Below are 19015 nucleotides of genomic sequence, written 5' to 3'. Positions count from 1 at the left end.
TTAGGTGGTACCATTAAAGGCATCAGTGCACTTGAAAAGGAGGTGTTTATTTGAAATGAAAGGGTTGTGTCTGACCACTTTTCAGCCTTATGTTTGGTTCGTCGGGTATTCAGAGGTAGGGAAGTATGCAAAATCTGACCTTCTCTCTAAATAATGTTTCATTCTTCACGCAGTTTGCATTTTGGTGGGCATGTGGTGCAAAGTAATGGAAACTGTTACCTTCAAGGCCCGACTAGCTTAAAGTGTGTGTGTGTGTCAGCTTGTGAAAAGAATCTTATCCTTGAGTGTGATTCAGTTCACCTACAGTTAAAGCCTTTTAATACTCTTAGAAACCCCCCTGTGCTCAGACAAGACTTCTCTCGCATTTATTAAGCAGGTAAATGCAATGCAGTTCAAGAAGGAAACTATTTTATCTAAAGTTTTGACAGAAAACAACCGCATACTATTAAAAGCCAGGGAAGAGAACATTTACAATAAAATACTGGAAACAGTTCATTTAAATGCATCTGCTAATTTGTCAAATCCAGTGCCTATAAACACATGACCCTGTGTTTGGAGCAATCCAAATATTTTGGTGCACATGTCTGGATGCTGAGGGTTGAGCGATACACTCGTATACTCACTGCTCATAATATATCATAATGAGTCTGCAACAAAGAAAACAGTCACCATTGTTGAAAAGTGCTGAGCTGATTCTTGTGAACCACCTGCTGGATTTTAAACAAAGGAATACCGAGATGTCAGGACCAATCGTTTGAACAACCTGTGATCACAACCAGCACCAGAAAGGGGTTTATTTGGTCAGTGGGCTGAATCACATTTGGCTTCAAATATTGCCCTTGTATATAGAAGTCCTTAAGAAAAATAAAAATCAATGTATCTGAACGCATTCCACCACATATGTACAAAGTAGCAGTGTTATGTGTATTTTGGAACAAACAGAAGTTTACTGAGCATGCCCCACTTCCTGATGACTGTTCTGTGTAGTATCATGAAGTTGGCTTCTTGGGTCTGCAAGGCTGCATTTGGACCCTTCCCATAAGACTCACTGGCATGAGTAGGTTTTTGACAAAACACTGCCCTCTAGTGGTAAATATGCATGCTTATAGGGCCAGAGTACTGCAGTTTTGTTGCAGAATCAGGGTTAATGATACCATCTTCTATTTAATAAATAATATGTATAATCTGGCATGCTTTTGTTTGGAAAGCAGTCTTTTTACTCTTCCTTTGTTAGTGTTTCCTGTAATCAAATGAAAATTTTAATTTTAATACGGCACAAAAATCTTGTAGGTCACTCACTTTGCTAAATTATAGCAGAATGTATGCATTCAGAGCTCCCAAGAGAACCCATCTGCACTCTGAAACAAAAATGATGATGTCATTATGGTTGCCATTCAAAAGAGCAGCATTTTCCAGACTTGTACACTAGTCCTCACTTAAGTCTTTTGACATCTTTGCTCACATGTGGCTTTAACACGTGTGAGGCATGTCTTTGACAGCTACACTACCCAGCTCCGTGCAACAAAGGCCAGACTTTGCTGAAAGGTCTAGCATGTGTCTGTTTTATGTGGGGGCTGAGCTCACGTGAGGAGGAGTTTAAATCAAAGGGGAGCATATGTTAAATGTCAGCGTTGGCCTGGAGGTTGCGACTGGGCAAACAGATTACTGTAGATGTTGACTTGCATCCAGGTTCTGAGAAATGCGAGTGGTTTCTAGCTGTTTTCTCTTTGAATAAACCTGTAGGATATACGATAGCTTATTAAGCGATGGTGTGCCGTGAATTTTTAATGGCACTCCTAATTATATTTGAATGACAGGGAACACTAGAGGTTGTTTGGGAGCAGTTTAATTTTAGACAGATGTTGAAAAGGATGGTCTGCATATTGACTGTAACGGTACTCATTCGACCATCGTTACACGGTGAATCTATCAAACACGGAAGCATCATTTATACAGAAAAACATATGCAGATGTGAAGGCTGGGGATACAGTGAAAATGTAGGTCAGCTTCCTATGTAGATTTGAAAAAGTTGCTCACAGAGATTTTAATTTATTGTATTTTCCTAACATGCAAATATTGCCATTGATTAAACAGCAAATGAAAAGCACACGTTAAGCAAAACTGATCCTTAATTTAAAAAAATACACACAATGATGCCTTTATTCAGCGCTTGTGCACATCTTAGTTCATTAATAAATATCAAGTATGCCTTTTGTGCAGGATTTATAAATATGTTGCTTTCAGATAGTAATTGCTTTCATCACTTTAGCTACAGTATGAAAGTCTACTCGTATTTCCTTATATTTGCGTCACTGCTGTGTTATGATTGGATGGTCCAGATTCTTCCGAAGAGGGATGGCGCATTCATGTGCAGCCACATGTGCTGTAAAAACAATCTGCCTATTAAAATGGCCTTTTTGATGCAAGACCCAATCATATTTCCATTATTATCTGTTTCAGGCCAACTACTTTAGCATTTGTATATGTTGGCATACTTTTCATACTGCCTACCAAATCGTTACTGGTGAATATGCACAGTGCCATCCAGATGCATACTCATCAGATGTGGCACCTTTGATTAATGGCAAAACATGCGAAAGCACTGGCTGGACTTTCTAATCAATCCTTTGGTGCGTGATGCAGCAGTGTGTTTTGTGCAACCAGCATCCCAAAAAAACAATTTCGGGCAACATATGTTTATTAATTGCTCGTATGCTGGGTGTTATAGCGTTAGACACTTTGAGTTTGTTTAAACCCCTCTTTGGTCTCAAACCAATTCAGTTTCCCTCAACTGAAGGCAGTCAGCCTCTTCTTCATGTAAAGAAAAGCGAGGTATGTGGCTCCTCCTAGAACGCCTATCAACAAAGTGGTACCAACAATAGCCGGTGCATTCTTCCTGGCCACGCGAAAGGCCACAGGAAGGACAGCAGAGATCAGGATGTTGTTGACGTGGCCCAGTACTCTCCTGAAGGCTGGGCGCTCCACCACACGTTCATAGTATGTTTCCACGTTCACGCGGTTACCGTTGCCCCAGTAGCGACGAGAGAGGCCGAGAAACTTCAGCCGGTGTAAGGTGACTGCCAGGGAGACGTCAGCCAAGCTGAAGAAGTCACCGCACAACCAGGGCTGGCTGCCTTCTTCTGCAAGTGGAAGAGGAAGGAGAAGATAAGAATATACAAGAAGATAAGAAATACAAGAAGATAAGAAATACAAGAAGATAAGAAAAGCATCCTACATGTTATTTAAAAAGCTACAGCTCTTAAATTTTGACTGATTAATACAGTATCTGCTATGTGACGAACAGCTGTGGCTACCTGGTGTTTCTTCCACCCTTCTCTGTAGCTCTGTCTCAACCTGATCCATCACGCTTTCCAGTTCATCAAGAAGCTTCTTCAGGTACTTCATGTTGTCATGGTCAAATAACTTGGACTACAGAAAATATAAACACATAGCGTATATTTACTTCAAGTGGACGTACAGAAAGTGACTAAAATGATCAGATAGGCCGCTACAACACAGAATGATTGTAATGTCTTCATTTTGGTACAACTCCAAGTCCAAAACAGCTGGGATGCTGTAAACGTTAAATAAAAACAGAATAAATTAGAACTGTAACTATCGTTGACTAAATATTTTATTCATAAGAGAATATATAAAACATAGTAAATATTTAAACTGAGACATTTTACTATTTTATGAAAAATATTAACTAATTTAAAATTTGACGCCAGCAACGGATCTCAAAAAAGTTGTGACAGGGGCAAGAAAAGACTAACTAATCAGGTTAACTGGCAGAGGGTCAATAACATGACTGGCTATAAAAGTAATGTGTCATTATTATCATCATTTACAGTGAATAACATCATCAAAATATTCAGAGAATCAGGAAAAAAGCTTTAAATCAATTTTTTGATGCCTGCGATCTTCAGGTCCTCAGGCAGCACTGCATTAAGAACTGGGGTGATTCTGTCATGGAAAGAGAAATCACTGTGTTCATTGTGACATTCCCAAATGCATATTAAAGCTCTATTACGAAAAGAAGAAGCCATATGTGAACATAATCCAGAAATACCGCCATCTTCTTTGAGGCAAAGTGGAAAACTGTTATTTGGTCAGATGAATGAAAATGTGAAGTTCTTTTTGGCAAACACAGACACCGTGTCCTTCAGACTAAAGAGGTGAGAGACCTCCTGGATTGTGATCAGCGCTTGGTTCAAAAGTTTGCATCTATGATGGCATGGGGGTGCATAATGGCAGCTTTGCATCTGGAAAAGCACCACCATTGCTGAAAGACATATATAGCTTTAAAGCAACATATGATCCCATCCAGATAATATTTTTTCAGGGATGGCCTTACAAACTTCAGCAAGACAACATTAAACCAAATACTGTGTCTATTACAAAAGCATGGCTTAGTAGAAGAGTCTGGGTGCTGAATTGGCCTGCCTGCAGTCCAGATCTTTCCGTGATTAGATATATTTGATGTATAGTGAAATGAAAAATATGATGAAGAAGATCTAGGATTGCTGAGAAGCTATAATCCTCTGTAGGACAAAAATGGGACAACATTCCTCGCCTAAAGGTCCAGCAGCTGTGCATATCAATTCCCCGACATTTACATACTGTTATTAAAAAGAGTGGATGACACACACAGTTTTCTGTTTATGTGTTGCTGCGATCAAATTCAAAATTGGCCAGTATTCTTCTTTTTCATTTTTAACAATTGCTATGTTTTTTGTGTTCTGATGAAAATATGGGTTTATAAAATTTGCAAAACATTTCATTCTGTTTTTACTTATATTTTACACAGTGTCACTGCATTTTTTGAAATGTTAATTTTTTTTTGGTCTATCTAGTTTTTTGGTTTATCTGTTTTGTTTTGGGTTTATTAGTTTTTTTGTTCTAACTGAAACTTATGCTACTGCGGAAGTTAGCTACATCTGCCTAGTGATTAAAAGAACATGATTAGCAAGGAGGTTGGTTCCTCAAAAATGAAAGGCCTCTGCTGCAGATAATACTGCATGTGTGGGGAAAAAAAGTAAGTTTTTACATTTTACATTTACATTTCACATATTTACATTAGGAGTCTACTAACAGCAGTATTGCTAAAGCTAGCTAGCTAGCTACCACTTCTTTAGCTTATTAGTTAGCTTCTGTTTACTTTATGGTTTACTACATTTGATGTGCACTATTTTGTTTGTCTGAATTCTTTAACTTATATTTCAGAATCCGAATACTTTATTAACCCCTAAGAAAATGATGTGGTTACAGTTGCTCCAAAACAATAAGAACCGTGACAGGTTAAACTAAATTAAATAACACAATATATTACCAAATTACAAAATATAAGAAATGGCTCTAATATATATGAATAGCTCAATTATAAATATCCAGATTTATTTTATATGTGTTCACTAAAGTTTTATTAAAAATTGAAAAATGGAACAAAAATAAAGTTGTACACTTCTTGCAATGCAATACCAGATGGCATAATGACACTCACTAAATTACAGAGGATTAGTAGGTGTCTGAAATCTCACTACTCAGTGTACTTCTGAGTGACTCTTACATAATTTGTAGTAAATTACTTAACAAAAATATGCTGTGGACAGTGTGTCTCTATAGCCAAGGCTCATTTGGACACTTGATAAAGACATTTGGCTCTCTGGTAATTAGAGTAACTTACTTTCAGGCGCTTTTGTTTTGCTATATAAGCGTCTTTGAGCTCTGGGTTCTGCTCTGCCAGTTTCATCAGCTCTGACTGTGTGCTTCCGATCTGTGCTGTCACCACAAAAAATAGTAATAAGAAAAATATTAGACATGATGAGGCACAAAATTAATCCCACTATTACAGAGTTTTACAGTGAAATAAGAAATGCCAGTATCAACATGTGCGAATGAGAGGTTTTAATCTAAATCATAAAAAAAGGTTACATTGCACATCAATGTAAAGTTACAAAATATATATTTTTAGCTTTTATCTGATTTTAAGTACAATGATTCAGAAGGCAGAAATTGATTTAGGATAACTAAGGGTATAGTGTACAGTCTCTTTGATATTCAGCTGAAAATTGTACAGCTATGAGGCTCAGATCGTCTTACTTCGTACACATGTAGCAGCATATGCCGGTATATGGGAGTCCACAGTGATTTCAGGGTGGAGTAGGCAGCCATGGGTGTAGGCATCCATGGGTAGTGAGTCCAGCAGCTCTCTGTAGTGCTGCACTCTTAGGTAGTAGGTACTGCCCTCTTCTGGGACCAGCCTCGGAGTGCCCTCTGGAGACAAACAAGTCATGGAAAAGGATCAAATTTTGGAATTTAATATTTTTGTTTCTTATGGGTTTTTTTTATGGGTTTATACACTACTGACTTAGGTTAGGGAGAAGACATGATGACAGCAAAGCCTTTATGTTCACTTTCTTGCCTGAGGATTTAAAAACATTTGGGTATCTCCTTAAATGACTTCATGCTTACCAGATGTCCTTTCCTTCTAAGGTGATTTGATGCAGACCCTTAGCTATTATGGATCAGTGCACACCAAGGGAAAATAAAAATTTAGAAAAGAAACAATGAAATTATTGAAAAATCAACAAATGTGTGATACAAGGAAATGCATAAAAGCAGACAGAAAATACAATGAAATGAACTCTTTTAAGGTTCTAAGAAGCTGAAGCTTGATATAATATTTTAGTTTTGGTGTCATAAATGAGAGCTTTGGGCTGCAGCTCCTCTAGGGACTAGCAGCTACATCTGCATCAATCTCACCATCATTGAAGTTCTGCTCCAGGTAGTCCATGATCTGCGTTGGGTCACAGATGACATTGTCGTTGTGAACTAAGACTGGAACCTCACCACCCGGATTCAGACGCATGAACCACGGCTCATTGTGCTCGCTGAGAGGAAGGCTCACATCGTACTCTTCACAGTGCAAACTTTTCTCTGCTATGGCAAGACGCACCTGAAAAACAACAACTTATTGTGACTGGGACTGTGGAGGAAGCTTGTTTTTATTTCCCTGCCAATAAAACCTTGCTCTCTTTTCTCCTCCCACAATTTTCAAATAAATCATTGGCTTCTCTTTTATCCAGTCAGCACCTGCCTTTAATTAAAAATTACAGATGCATTTTTTACAGCAAAAGTGCATGAATAGTTAGGTGGGTGGATTGAGAGGAAGCTGAACCTCCTTATGATTCTGTTAAGAAGTAATGGAAATGAGAAGTGAAAATAAGCTTGTCTGAAAACCTGCTGTATTTCTGAGAAACACCCTGAAGGATGGAAAACTCATGTCTATACACTGAAATGTGCTGCTGAGCTGCTGTTACACGTGACAGAGCTGAAAGACAGTCAAGCTACTAACTGTTTTAATTATTTAAAAAAAACAAAGAGGAACGGGTTTATACAAAGCCTAAACCATCTACAGCAGCAGGGCTGTTTTTGCAGTCCTACAGTGTCATAATTAACCCCGTTATGGGGAGCTGTCCACTAAACTGTGGTGCTGAAAGACTAATGACGCTCACCTTCTGAGAGTTGAACGACTGCGTCCAGTGATACAGCGTCAGTTTGGATTCGCGCTGTTTTGCGACTGTGCCGCACTCCTGATGAACATCTTGCTCTAAGTCCGGGTTTATAAGAGCTGCTTTCTCATCTTGAGATTCAGAGCTGTTTTCGGACGCCATTTTATCCGTTACTGTTGTAGGAGGGGGCGTCGCGGTCGACAAAGTACTCCCCCCTCTGGCTCGGAGTGTAACGCGAAATTATTGTTTTATGTATTTCTTTTAAATTAAAAGATAAAGTAATTATTTTTTAATTACATTCTCGCATTCAGGTGTTGGTATTCATGTGAAACCTGCGCTTTTCCTTCTTTTTGTATACCTGCGCTCTCTTGCACCCTCACCCCCCTCCCTGCTAGTTCACGTTCTTGCTCCTTAGACTAGCATAGTGGAAATATTTTACTAAGGGTTTCTTTTAATTAATAGAAAAAAAACTACAACTATGGTGCCAAATTTTAAATCCTAAGTATAATAATTAACAAAGTCAGACAACAAATAACACCCTTTAAAGTGCACAGTTCAATCCTTTACTACGTCACAGGCCACCCTTCCTCATCTGAGGCAGTGCAATGAATACGCTGGTACAGCAGAGGTCGCTGTTATCTAACACTGTGGCTGCTACTGGTGCACTCGAGTCTGAATATTATCAGCCTGATACAAAAACTGATGTGTGTTTTTTGTTTTGTTTTTAAGTCAGTGCTATAATATAAAGCGATACTGGTTCTTACTCATTAAACGCAGGTAAATTAAACTGGTTTCTTTCATGTTCTACATAATACATTGAACCATTTTTATTAGAATTGATTTTTTAATACTTATGAAATCAGGAGTTGTTGCCTGAAATGCATGCCCAGCGTATGATTGATCTTTTTTAAATAATATAATAAGTATAATAATATTAATATTTAATTTAGAAAATCAAAGTATATGGCTACTTAATCCAGGATGCGTATCGAATACAAGAGAAAAGTGATGGGTGTGTTAAAGAATGACTGTCTAAAACAGCATCAGACCATCGCCTCACAAAATAGGCCATATAATAATATTATGTAATATGGGTGAGGATTGAATCATATGTGACCGAGCTTATATTTTTGTAATGGGGGCATTATGGGAAGTGATAATTGAGGAATTTAGTCTGTGTAAAGAGAGGCGGGTCTTTCAAATGTAAAGTTTGGCAGTGGCCTGTTATTTTGGCGAAGTTGAGGCGTTCGGGCGCTTTGTGGAGGGGGGAGAGGAGGAGAGTGGGAGGTCCCTGTGGCGTGACGTTGCGATTGGCCCAGCGCCTTTCTTCAACAGGGGCTCGGTACATCTCTCTCTCTCTCCCTCCTTTGATCAGTGGGTGAGAGGGGGGAGACGAGCAACACACAGCGGAGAGTCCAGCGTGCGCCTCCGGTAAATGACGCCCACCATTCATACCTTTACACTTACCGTTACGCATGCCTTTTGTATTACATGTCAGTGTCTGGAAGCGCCAGTCCACCATCCTCACCTTCCTATTTTTTGCTCTTGTAGTCATCATCTTGTTGGCTCATCCTTTCATCACACCACCGGTCCTGGATCCTCCAGCCCAGGTCCTGGAGAATCCTGAGTCTGCAGCAGCGCACCATCTGCTTTATTTCCAGTCTATATCTGAATGACGGGCGGAAGGTTTGACTTCGACGATGGTGGCACATACTGCGGGGGGTGGGAGGATGGCAAAGCCCACGGACATGGGATCTGCACCGGACCCAAGGGCCAAGGCGAGTACGCCGGGTCCTGGTCGCACGGCTTTGAAATAGTTGGCGTGTACACCTGGCCCAGCGGGAATACCTACAAGGGTTACTGGTCCCAGGGGAAGCGCCATGGGCTGGGTGTGGAGAATAAAGGAAAGTGGATCTATCGAGGAGAGTGGAGTCATGGTTTTAAGGGTCGGTACGGCGTTCGGCAAAGCCACAACACACCTGCTAGATACGACGGGACCTGGAGCAACGGTCTACAGGATGGATATGGGATCGAAACCTATGGAGATGGCGGTAAGGCACCAGGTTTTAATAGATATGGCACATCGCTTGTTTAGCGTGCATGTCGCTTTAACGGCGGTGAGTGGTAATGTGTTATGTAGCTCGTGTGTAGGATGCTCAGACTCAAACTGAGGAAGGCTCACTGTAACACACCAGCGCGTGAATCTCCATCTGATATGAGCTGAGTATAAACTGAGATTGCGCACTGCGCATCGTGGTCAGTCACCTCGTCGTTTACCCAGCATAACTGACTCTTTACCCCGGTGGTAACGTTAACTTTTTGAATACCGTTTAAGATCACGGTTCCTATTTTATTCCAAGGGACATCTCTTTTGGCAACTACCGGTTGCTCCTCATATGACAGTGGGAGGAGAGTGACTGCTCCTCACTGGAAACATGCCTCCCGGAGAAGGAGTTTGGAAAGCAAATCAGTCCATTTAAAGTCAATTAAAGACTCAAACTCAAATCACTTGCTTCACTGTCATTTTCTCCCTTTGAACCTTAACTATAAAAACACATGTCCTGAAGGGTGCACATGCTGCCGTTTTAAATGAAGTGTAATGTGTATAAAGCACGAGAAGGTGCTCATTTTTGGTAGCATTTAAAGTTATTCTTCATGTGTCTAGACTAAAGAACTCACACATCTGTAGTGGAAAGAGCTAAGTCCCACACAGGACTTGTACTTGCTGAAAATGAGAGGTCAGTCATCTCACTAATCATTGGTGTGTTCACAGATTGCGTTTATGTAAGGACCTGTGTCTGATGAGGGAGACAAGATCGCAGGAAGCCTAAAAAACAAGCGCTTGCCTGTTGTTCAGGCCTCTCCTGTTATAAAACAAGCAAGTCTTTGGGTGATTTGTGAGCATCATCCTCCCCTAATGGAGGCCTTATGGTGCAGAATAAATGCCTCACATATGATGTTGCAGAGGGCTGGGCTTTGGGAATCAGCTGATCCTAGAGGATCTACAGAACATCTGGCTGTCTGACTCCGCAACATCCTGATAACTTGATCTGCAGGGTCACCAAATTGAACTGCAGCACAGAGCCAGCCTGTTAATCTCACCCTGTTTATCCATCTAAATTCCTCCCCTGACTAGTATATCATTTTCTGTTAGAATCTGACTGTTATGGCTTATTTCATTGCATTGGTGAATGAGATTCAGGCACTGGATTAACAAGCCTTTCTTATTATTAGGCTTAGGATTGTAATATGACACTTTGAAGAAGCAACAGTAGGGTAGGCCGACAACCTGCTCATTGGGCTCAGCAGCACCAAATGGGATTAATGAAGTATTCTCCTCATTATGTGACTCATAGCAATTCCCTGTCGTCACAGACAAACGGATGGTGGTGAATGTGCCTACTGTCAGTGGGGGAGTTAGTAGCTGCCTGAAAATAGGCCCCTGGCTAAGTGATTCACATTCATCCCAAGCGATCTTTAGTATCTGTACCTTAATCAAATCTCTGTGATTGGGTTAGCTATGCTCACAGTCCCATATCTGAGTGGAAGGAGAAAAAACATTTCATTAGCTGACATACTCCTGCACCAACAAAGCAAGGCTTCAAGGTCTTGTTGCTGATATAGAAAGTTACTGGTCAACAACACGCAGGTTGTGCATGAGGAGCACAGAGAAGCTTTCTTCTGACCATGAGTAGCCTATTAAAATTTTTTTACCCTGCTTTGGCTTTAAAGTTGTTGTAAAACGAAATGAGCTTTTCAGGCATGTATATAATCACAGATTATCATCGGTTTTATTGCAAGCAATAGAAAATGGACATAACCAGCTTGTTGTCACCCCACTGGTTTGTGGAGGTTATCATCTAATGTTAGTGTTAGTTAGCCAGCTTGGTTAGCAAATTAAATATAGGCAAACTGAAGTATTAGCTGAAAACACATTGCGCATGGGGCAAACTTTGAAGATGACAACACAATGCTCTAATCAAATTTAGGGATATTTATAGTAAATGCATGTCGTTGCTATACTTGTGCCCTATTGACCAGTCACAACTTACCAATCACAAGGTCACCTCAGCTTAAAGCATTATCTTATAGTTAATATTAGTTTACAAAGTCATGAAGAATTATAGGCTCGAAGTAGCGATTGAGACTAAGTGTTTACTCATTGATCTATACCTTCCTCTTACTCAGGAACTTATCAAGGCCAATGGATGGGTGGTATGCGACACGGCTATGGTGTGCGTCAGAGTGTTCCCTATGGCATGGCCACTGTCATCCGTTCTCCACTCCGTACGTCTATGGCCTCCCTGCGCTCTGAGCAGAGCAATGGTGCAGTGCTCCAGGACCTCTCCTCCCCAGCAGACACTCCAACGGGCAGCCGCGGTGGCTTCGTCCTCAACTTCCACTCGGACAGCGAAGTTGTCACCGGCAAGAAGAAGGGCCTGTTCCGCCGCGGCTCGCTCTTTGGCAGCCTGCGACAGTTGCGCAAGTCTGACTCTCGGACCTCAATCTCCAGCAAGCGCAGCTCTGCAAGAAGTGACGCCACCATGAGCCGCATCAGTTCAAGCGATGCCAACTCTACCATATCCATCGGTGATGGCGAGCTGCCAGATGAGGACCTACCTCAGGAGGACCATGTGGACGCCACCACAACTGAGACGTACATGGGCGAGTGGAAGAATGACAAGCGCAATGGATTTGGTGTATCAGAGAGATCCAACGGGATGAAATATGAAGGAGAATGGCTTAACAATAAGCGCCATGGTTACGGGTGCACGGTTTTCCCAGACGGCACCAAAGAAGAAGGGAAGTACAAAAATAATGTGCTGGTGCGTGGAATAAGAAAGCAGTTGATTCCTCTTAAGAACCCCAAAACCAAAGAGAAGGTAGATCGGGCTGTGGAGGGGGCACAGAGGGCTGCAGCCATTGCGAGGAGTAAAGTGGAAATAGCAGCATCCAGGTACTGTGTTTATGTGTGGGTGGGTGTTCATTCATGCTCCTGCATGTACCTGTGGGTGTATACTGTGTAAATACAAAAAAAAAAAGCCCACACAGGATGAAAATCCTCAGGCATTTATTTTCACCACTGAGGAGTCACAGCAGTGTCCTGTTTGACAAATATCTCCTGGTCTGATTGAAGGTTCAGTCTTGTATAAGTGAAGTCCCATGACAACAGCTCCGACCTTTATGCAACATCAACAGTCGAGGCTTTTGTGTTGCCAGTGTGATCATCCCTGGAAAAGGTTCTGTTTCTATTCTCTGCCCGTGTCTTTCATTCCTAGGGAGAGGGGTCAGGCATCTTGCACGCGTGTCTTTGTGTGTGTGTGTGTATTTGCGTTGTAGCCGAGTGTCTGTGAGTTCATGTGCGTGAGCTTTATAGCCATACCTGCTCCTATGCCAAGCTCATCTTGTGCGCCCAGTACCAATACCTGCTCCCACTGCCAAGCATTGCTCTGATGTGGCATCTGCTCTTTAACAGGTGGATGAGATGTGACCTTTTCATTTAAAGCCTCCCTCCTACTGGGACACAGTTCAGGGTATGCGGCATCGCTTTGACATCCTCTGGTTTCATTGCATCAGGGAATTATTAGACTGAAGACTGAGGGGATGTGTACAAGCTGTGAAAAGGTCTCTCTGCAATCAACCATGTTTTGATTTCTCCCTCCCCCACTCTTCCCCACCACTGAACCCCTTTTCAAGTCGTGTGCATGAATTTGCATCCCTGAAAACACATCAACAAGCATCTTAAAAACTTAAAAGCACATGTGTGTTTCTTAGTTCACAGCATAATGAACCATCATTTGACTTTTACCTTGATGTACCAGTCAGTTCAGTTGTGAGGGTTTTTTCCTGCTGGGCACAGGTTCACAATTTTGCAGATTTTATGTTTTAGGTGATTAAATAAGTTTAAAATGCCCATGTTTTATAAATACGCTAACTACAAAGTAGCAGTAGAGGGTGTGGGGAATGTAATTTTTATTTGGATATAAAGTAAAATATTAGATAACCTATTACTCCTGTTTATCCATGAACATTTCCATTGGATTTCATGGGCTAGAACCCCTCCACAGGGATTGCTTTCCAGTTTAAAACACCTGTTGGCATTGGGCTAATAAGCATTTTTTTAACTTACTAATCTATTAAAAATAATTTCACCTGAAGGTTGCCTGACTCCCACAGCGTGTGTTGAGGTTTACTCGTGTTTGGCTTTTTGTTTCTATCTCCCCTCCCTCTTCTTTGTCTTGCCTCCTACACCAACGAGACTCTTTTGCTTTTACCGGGTCGTTTCCACAGCTACTGCTGTGCTCCAGCGTCTACCAGATTGGTGTTCAAAGCTACTGACCAGAGAAAACAAAAGCACTGTACTCATCTCGTTTTGGTTTCAGAATCAGATCTTCCTTCTTATTTCATTAACGTGAGCTTATTATGCTCATGAGCTTCACATTTTTATTCTTGGACTGAAACCTTTGTTAACTACCTTCAGTCATCTCTTAAATCATGTAAGAATACATTATTTCTTTGACTTAACTAACATTAATAAACACACTCCCAGATTCCTTAATCCTGCTCAGTCTGGATTCCCAGCCACTTCCTCTGACGATACACAAATTCCTACATTTCTTTGTCTACAACATCAGTGGTATCAGATTGGACTTCAGCCCTGGAAATGATCTTTTTTCACCAAGCTAGTCATCCTGCTCAGTTTTCTGAGTTTCTGAGCTAGCCTCTCATTTCCTTGCTTCCATTCATTGCCTTCCAGTGAAATCCACAGGTGTTCATTTTAATATTTTAGAAATCATGCAAAAACCCGTGCAATTCCTTTCCAGTGCTACAACAGAATTGCCAAGATGTTATTCCAGCCGTCGGTCTAATCAATCATCTAATCAAGCATTTTTTTTTAACTGTTCAACACTCCTATTTTAAAACCAGAAGCAGCCACACATTTGGCGTTGTAGCAGCAGCCTTCCTCAGCTCATCAGTGAACTAAATCAGTGGTTCATTTTGTGTGTCTAGTGAAAACTAATTTTTATAGCTGTGGCTATGGCTCACACTAGCGCTTGCATGAGCTGTGTAGTGGGATATCCATGCTTCGCTTTAATGTGTGTATTTTGAGAAAAAGCTCTTTGTAGCACTGTGTTTATTAAATCATTAATTATTGTTTTTACCTTTTACTGAGCCTTGTCTTACAAAAGGACTTCCTGATTGGCTATCCCTTACAAATAGAAGGTTTGAACTCCAGTTGCCTTTGGCTTTTGTGCGAGATGACCCCATCAGTGACATCCTCTCTCTGTGAAGACCAACATGACCTCCCATAAAAGTAGAGACTGACTAAACGACACAGGAACACGGCCACGATTAAAGCCCGACAATTAATCTGGATAAAGATAAATGTTTTTAACATGTTGGGCTGCTCTACAACTATACAGTATTAAACTGTCACCATTGCCTTGACGATTTACAAACATATTCATCATTTCAACATTTTGTGGACTAAATGAATAATCATCAAAAGCTTGTTTTTTAACCAGGAAAAAATTCAATCTTAAGGTTAAAGGTAGAGCATTGCTACTCAAATGTGAACCCAGTCATTCAGAGCACCACAGTGCTCTGAATAGTGAATTCTATGAGCAACTATTGTTTTTTCCAATACAATAGATCATCTCCTGCGAGCAGGAAGGGAAGATGCTTTATTGTGCTGTTTTCAAGGATATAGAATGCAGAGTACATTAGTTGGATTGAACATACTTTATTTTGAAACTGTGGATATTTGTTAATATGGGACTTCCATCTATGTAAGTGACAGCCAATAAGACTGGGCTTAACCTACAGTGAAAAGATTTTAAAAAAAGGGATAATGTTTTGATAAGAATGAGCCGTCTGAGCTCCTGTCCTGTTGCGCATTAGAGCAACAATTTACACAAGGAAGCACATGATCTAATTCATAGCAATAAAGCAACAAGAGCAAAAGCATTCGAGCTTATGCAAAGCGTTTACGGCAGTCAACGAGGTCCCCTGAAGTAAGCGATCAAATTACTGGATGCCATGTGCCACTACTTCATGTGCAGCTGGAAATCTCAAAGCAGGTTCCTCTGCGGCCTGGTTGGCATCTGGAATTTTTTTCTCTTTCTTTTTAAAAGTGCAGTTGTGTTATAAAGAGCCAGAATGGCAGACTGTCATTGTTGCAAGCAGATTATGTAAGTATCGTTATACAGTACAGTGCCGGGCAAAAGATGCACTCGTATCGATCCACTTCCAGTCACATGATTCTCTGTCTTTGAATGTGGAGTGTACCCAGCGGATCCACAGGGAATGGGGGGAGATGGGCTTGTAGAGGATACAGGGAGTGAAATGGATGGAAACGAGAAAGCCGGGGATAGATGTTGATTGAATGAAATCGGAAGTGCAGCACATTTGCTGAGCAAGAGGTTTCTGAAGAGTCTGGAGTGGACAGAAATGAAGGGAGAGTATAATAAAAAGGGCATAGAGAGGACACACCGGCCTCTCCCCTGTGGATTACTGTACAGAAGAGCTATCCCATCAGCCTCTGGGGTGGAGCCAATGACCTCATGCTCGTGATCAGCCAGTCGATAGAGAGCTAGTGCGATGTGGTAGAGTGGAGTGGAGTTCTGTGTCTCTCATTCACAGTTGTCATTTGCCCTTATCTGTGTAAAGTGACCTTCTGTACACACACAGCTCTTTCAGTGTGTCCATTCATATATGTGTGTGTGTGTGTTTGTTTGAGTGGTGTGGTGTGGTTGTATCAGGCCTGTGAACTGAGATAAGTGACTCTATGTGCCACTGAAGAGTTTACAGAGTCATGATGCTTCTCCCATAAATTGTTGTTTTGTTACAGATCAGCAGTTTGGGAACTCAGCAGTTTGTCAGTATATCCACAGAGCAGTCCACCCTGATTACACATCCCTGGCTAAACTGTTTACTCTGTAGGCTATCTAATAAAAGCAGAGATGTTAAATTGACCTTACAAAAGCTGCTAAGCACAGAAATTCAATAATGCTTGCATATTAGTTTAATTTGGCTTACTGCCTCTGTAATGCTAAGAATGAGAAATACGAGCAAAACCACAGTGCATTCATAGAGACCTACATTGTGTGTTATGTTCAATTGCACTGTTTGCTCTGCAGGCTCCAGTAAAAGGTTAACCAACACCTTATATGTACAGATGATATTTTTATGTCTGTTTTTTCCTTCACACTGGTGAGCAAAACACTCAGACTAACTGTTTTCCACATTACAGTTTCACTTCTGACAGGGTGTTTATAGTGTCCATAGTGCTCTCAAATGCATCTATAGTTTTTCATGAAATTTAATAGACATGAGTCTGGATTTGTACTGGATGTATGGGTGACCCAGCTCTGAGATTGCTGGCAGCAGATCTTTGGATGTATATATCTTTTCTTTCCATGGGTGCAGTCGATCATCAGAACCAATAATTTAGTGGATACTGTTGGATTCAATTCAATTCAATTTTACTTATATAGCGCAAAATCACAACAACAGTTTCCTCAAGGTGCTTTATATTTTAAGGTAATTAATCTACAGTAATACAAATAACACAGAGAAAACCTCAACGATCGTATGAGCCCTTATGAGCAAACACTTTGGCAACATTGGGAAGGAAAAACTAATTTTTAACAGGAAGAAACCTCCAGTAGAACCAGGGTCAGGGAGGGGCAGACATCTGCTACTTTCGGTTTGGGTTGAGGGGAGGAAGATGGGACAAGGACACACTGTGGAGAGTCTGATTAATCTATTGTTATATACAGTGAAAAAGATGGATGTAGCCACCATGACATCACTCATTGCCTCCTTGTATATTTCTCCTGCTGGGAGAAGCTTGGATTTGCAGTGCGTTATGGGATGAGTAGTTCCTTCAGTAATTATGTCCTCACTCTTGTACCTTTGCCGTTTTCTTGGTCATGATCCACGCAGTGCCCAATGGGATTTTTAGAAGAAGTCATTTTACAACCACAAGGTCAGTCCCCTGGTGGCCAAGAAATAGAATGCATCTGTATGGTAGTTCATTGGCTCCAATTTTCCTGGAAAGTGTGCCCAGCTTTGATACCATCTGAGATCATTATAGCTGTAGTCAGTAATAGTAATAGGACTTGGTATAATATAAAAACTAGCCATAATTACTATCATTGATTCAACATATTTAAAATGTTTCAGGATCATTGTGTATAATACTGCGTGGATTATTTGACTGTGCGTGTTAAACTTGCTTAGTTTGTAAAGAGATGTGAGAGACAGAGATAATTGATTTGTTAAAGGTGCAGTATGTAGCATGTCTTACTCCAGTAGTTGCTATTGTTTCGCAATAAACAACCACCAGCTAGTCCGGATTCCAAGTAGCGGTTGGCGATACATCGAATATACTCGATGTATGGCGAGTTTTTCACGTACGATGGTTAAAATAGCTTTATCGTAACCACTGAGTATAAATTGCCATGGCAGTATTAAGCTGTCTGCACGTTATTCACTGTGAGTTTTTTTTCCTCCCACATGCTGCAAATGCATCGTTAACCCCTCCCTTGCTCCCAACGGGAAAATTTTCTACCTGGCGCCCTGAGCTGGGCATGCGTGTTTATACCCCCAGATAGGAAAACATATGGTGCCAGCGGGAGTTTCAGATGAGCGAGGGAATGAGACTTGTTTGGATTTCACATGGATGATGTCGAACAAAACGCGCCAATTTGCAAAACATGTTGTAAATCTATTGCTGCAAAAGGTAGCAGTCGCACAAATTTATTCCACCAGCTGAAAAGGCATCCATTGCAAAATGGAAAAAAAATATTGAATGGTTGATTATACCAGTAGAGTATACCAGTAGTAATTTAGGCAATTTTAGGCCTCCAAAACCAAAATGACATTTGGTTTTGGAGGTTATTTAATCATATCGTGGTATAAATCGTGTATTGTTATATTCCTTCCTTTCCTCATATCGCTCAGCCCTAATTCTAAGTGATGCTACTTTTATTTTTTTGCCCTTTAGACTTCTATCATTTCTGCAGTACGTGGACAGAGTAATCTGCACAACCTTAAGAATCCTGGATGTTACACTTTCTCAATATTTTCTTCTACTTGGAGCCTATCCCAGCTGTCATAGCATGAAACGCAGGATACACCCTGGACAGATCGCCACTCTGTTACAGGTTGGCGATCAACTCATAACCCATTCACACCTACAGCCGATTTAGAATCACCAATTAGGTTCCTAGTTGGAGGAAGACAGCTGCTTTTCTTTTTGAGTTTATCAGTTTAGTTCATCTTTTTTAGGCCTTACATATTCTACCTTTAAGCAAAGGAGTTGAAACTAGAGCATGCTATCTAGAATGACAGACTAAAATCAGTGTACTACATATTTTTGATCAAATACATAGCAGATACAGTAGATATGCATGTGCACAGGTATCCATGTAACATCTCACCCTCTGTCCATGTATATCTCTCTCTCAAACACTCACACACATACACACACACT

At 40.9% G+C, this 19015-nt stretch overlaps 2 protein-coding genes across 2 annotated transcripts in view; one reads left to right on the top strand and one right to left on the bottom strand.

Annotated features, from left to right (window-relative positions):
* Positions 1-1829: 1829 nt before the first annotated feature.
* On the bottom strand, positions 1830-7718 carry gdap1 (ganglioside induced differentiation associated protein 1). Its single transcript, XM_005912144.3, has 6 exons — positions 7519-7718; positions 6767-6959; positions 6104-6277; positions 5688-5782; positions 3316-3430; positions 1830-3141 (listed from the first exon to the last, which is right to left on the bottom strand). The coding sequence occupies exons 1-6, from the start codon at positions 7675-7677 to the stop codon at positions 2789-2791; spliced, it is 1089 nt and encodes a 362-aa protein (XP_005912206.1). The 5' UTR covers positions 7678-7718; the 3' UTR covers positions 1830-2788.
* A 1118-nt stretch (positions 7719-8836) lies between these two features.
* Positions 8837-19015, top strand: part of jph1a (junctophilin 1a) — a 32531-nt gene continuing 22352 nt past the window's right edge. Inside the window, exons 1-3 of the mRNA XM_005912146.2 lie at positions 8837-8946; positions 9067-9566; positions 11704-12472. Coding sequence (XP_005912208.1) covers positions 9188-9566; positions 11704-12472 — 1148 coding nt within the window. The 5' untranslated portion in view covers positions 8837-8946; positions 9067-9187. The remainder of the gene's footprint in view (positions 8947-9066; positions 9567-11703; positions 12473-19015) is intronic.

Source organism: Haplochromis burtoni, unplaced genomic scaffold (genome assembly GCF_018398535.1).
Source record: "Haplochromis burtoni strain Fernald_Lab_line unplaced genomic scaffold, NCSU_Asbu1 Contig_1, whole genome shotgun sequence".
NCBI lineage: Eukaryota > Metazoa > Chordata > Actinopteri > Cichliformes > Cichlidae > Haplochromis > Haplochromis burtoni.
Note: the sequence above shows the minus strand (reverse complement) of the source record. Positions and strands in the feature narration are given on the sequence as shown.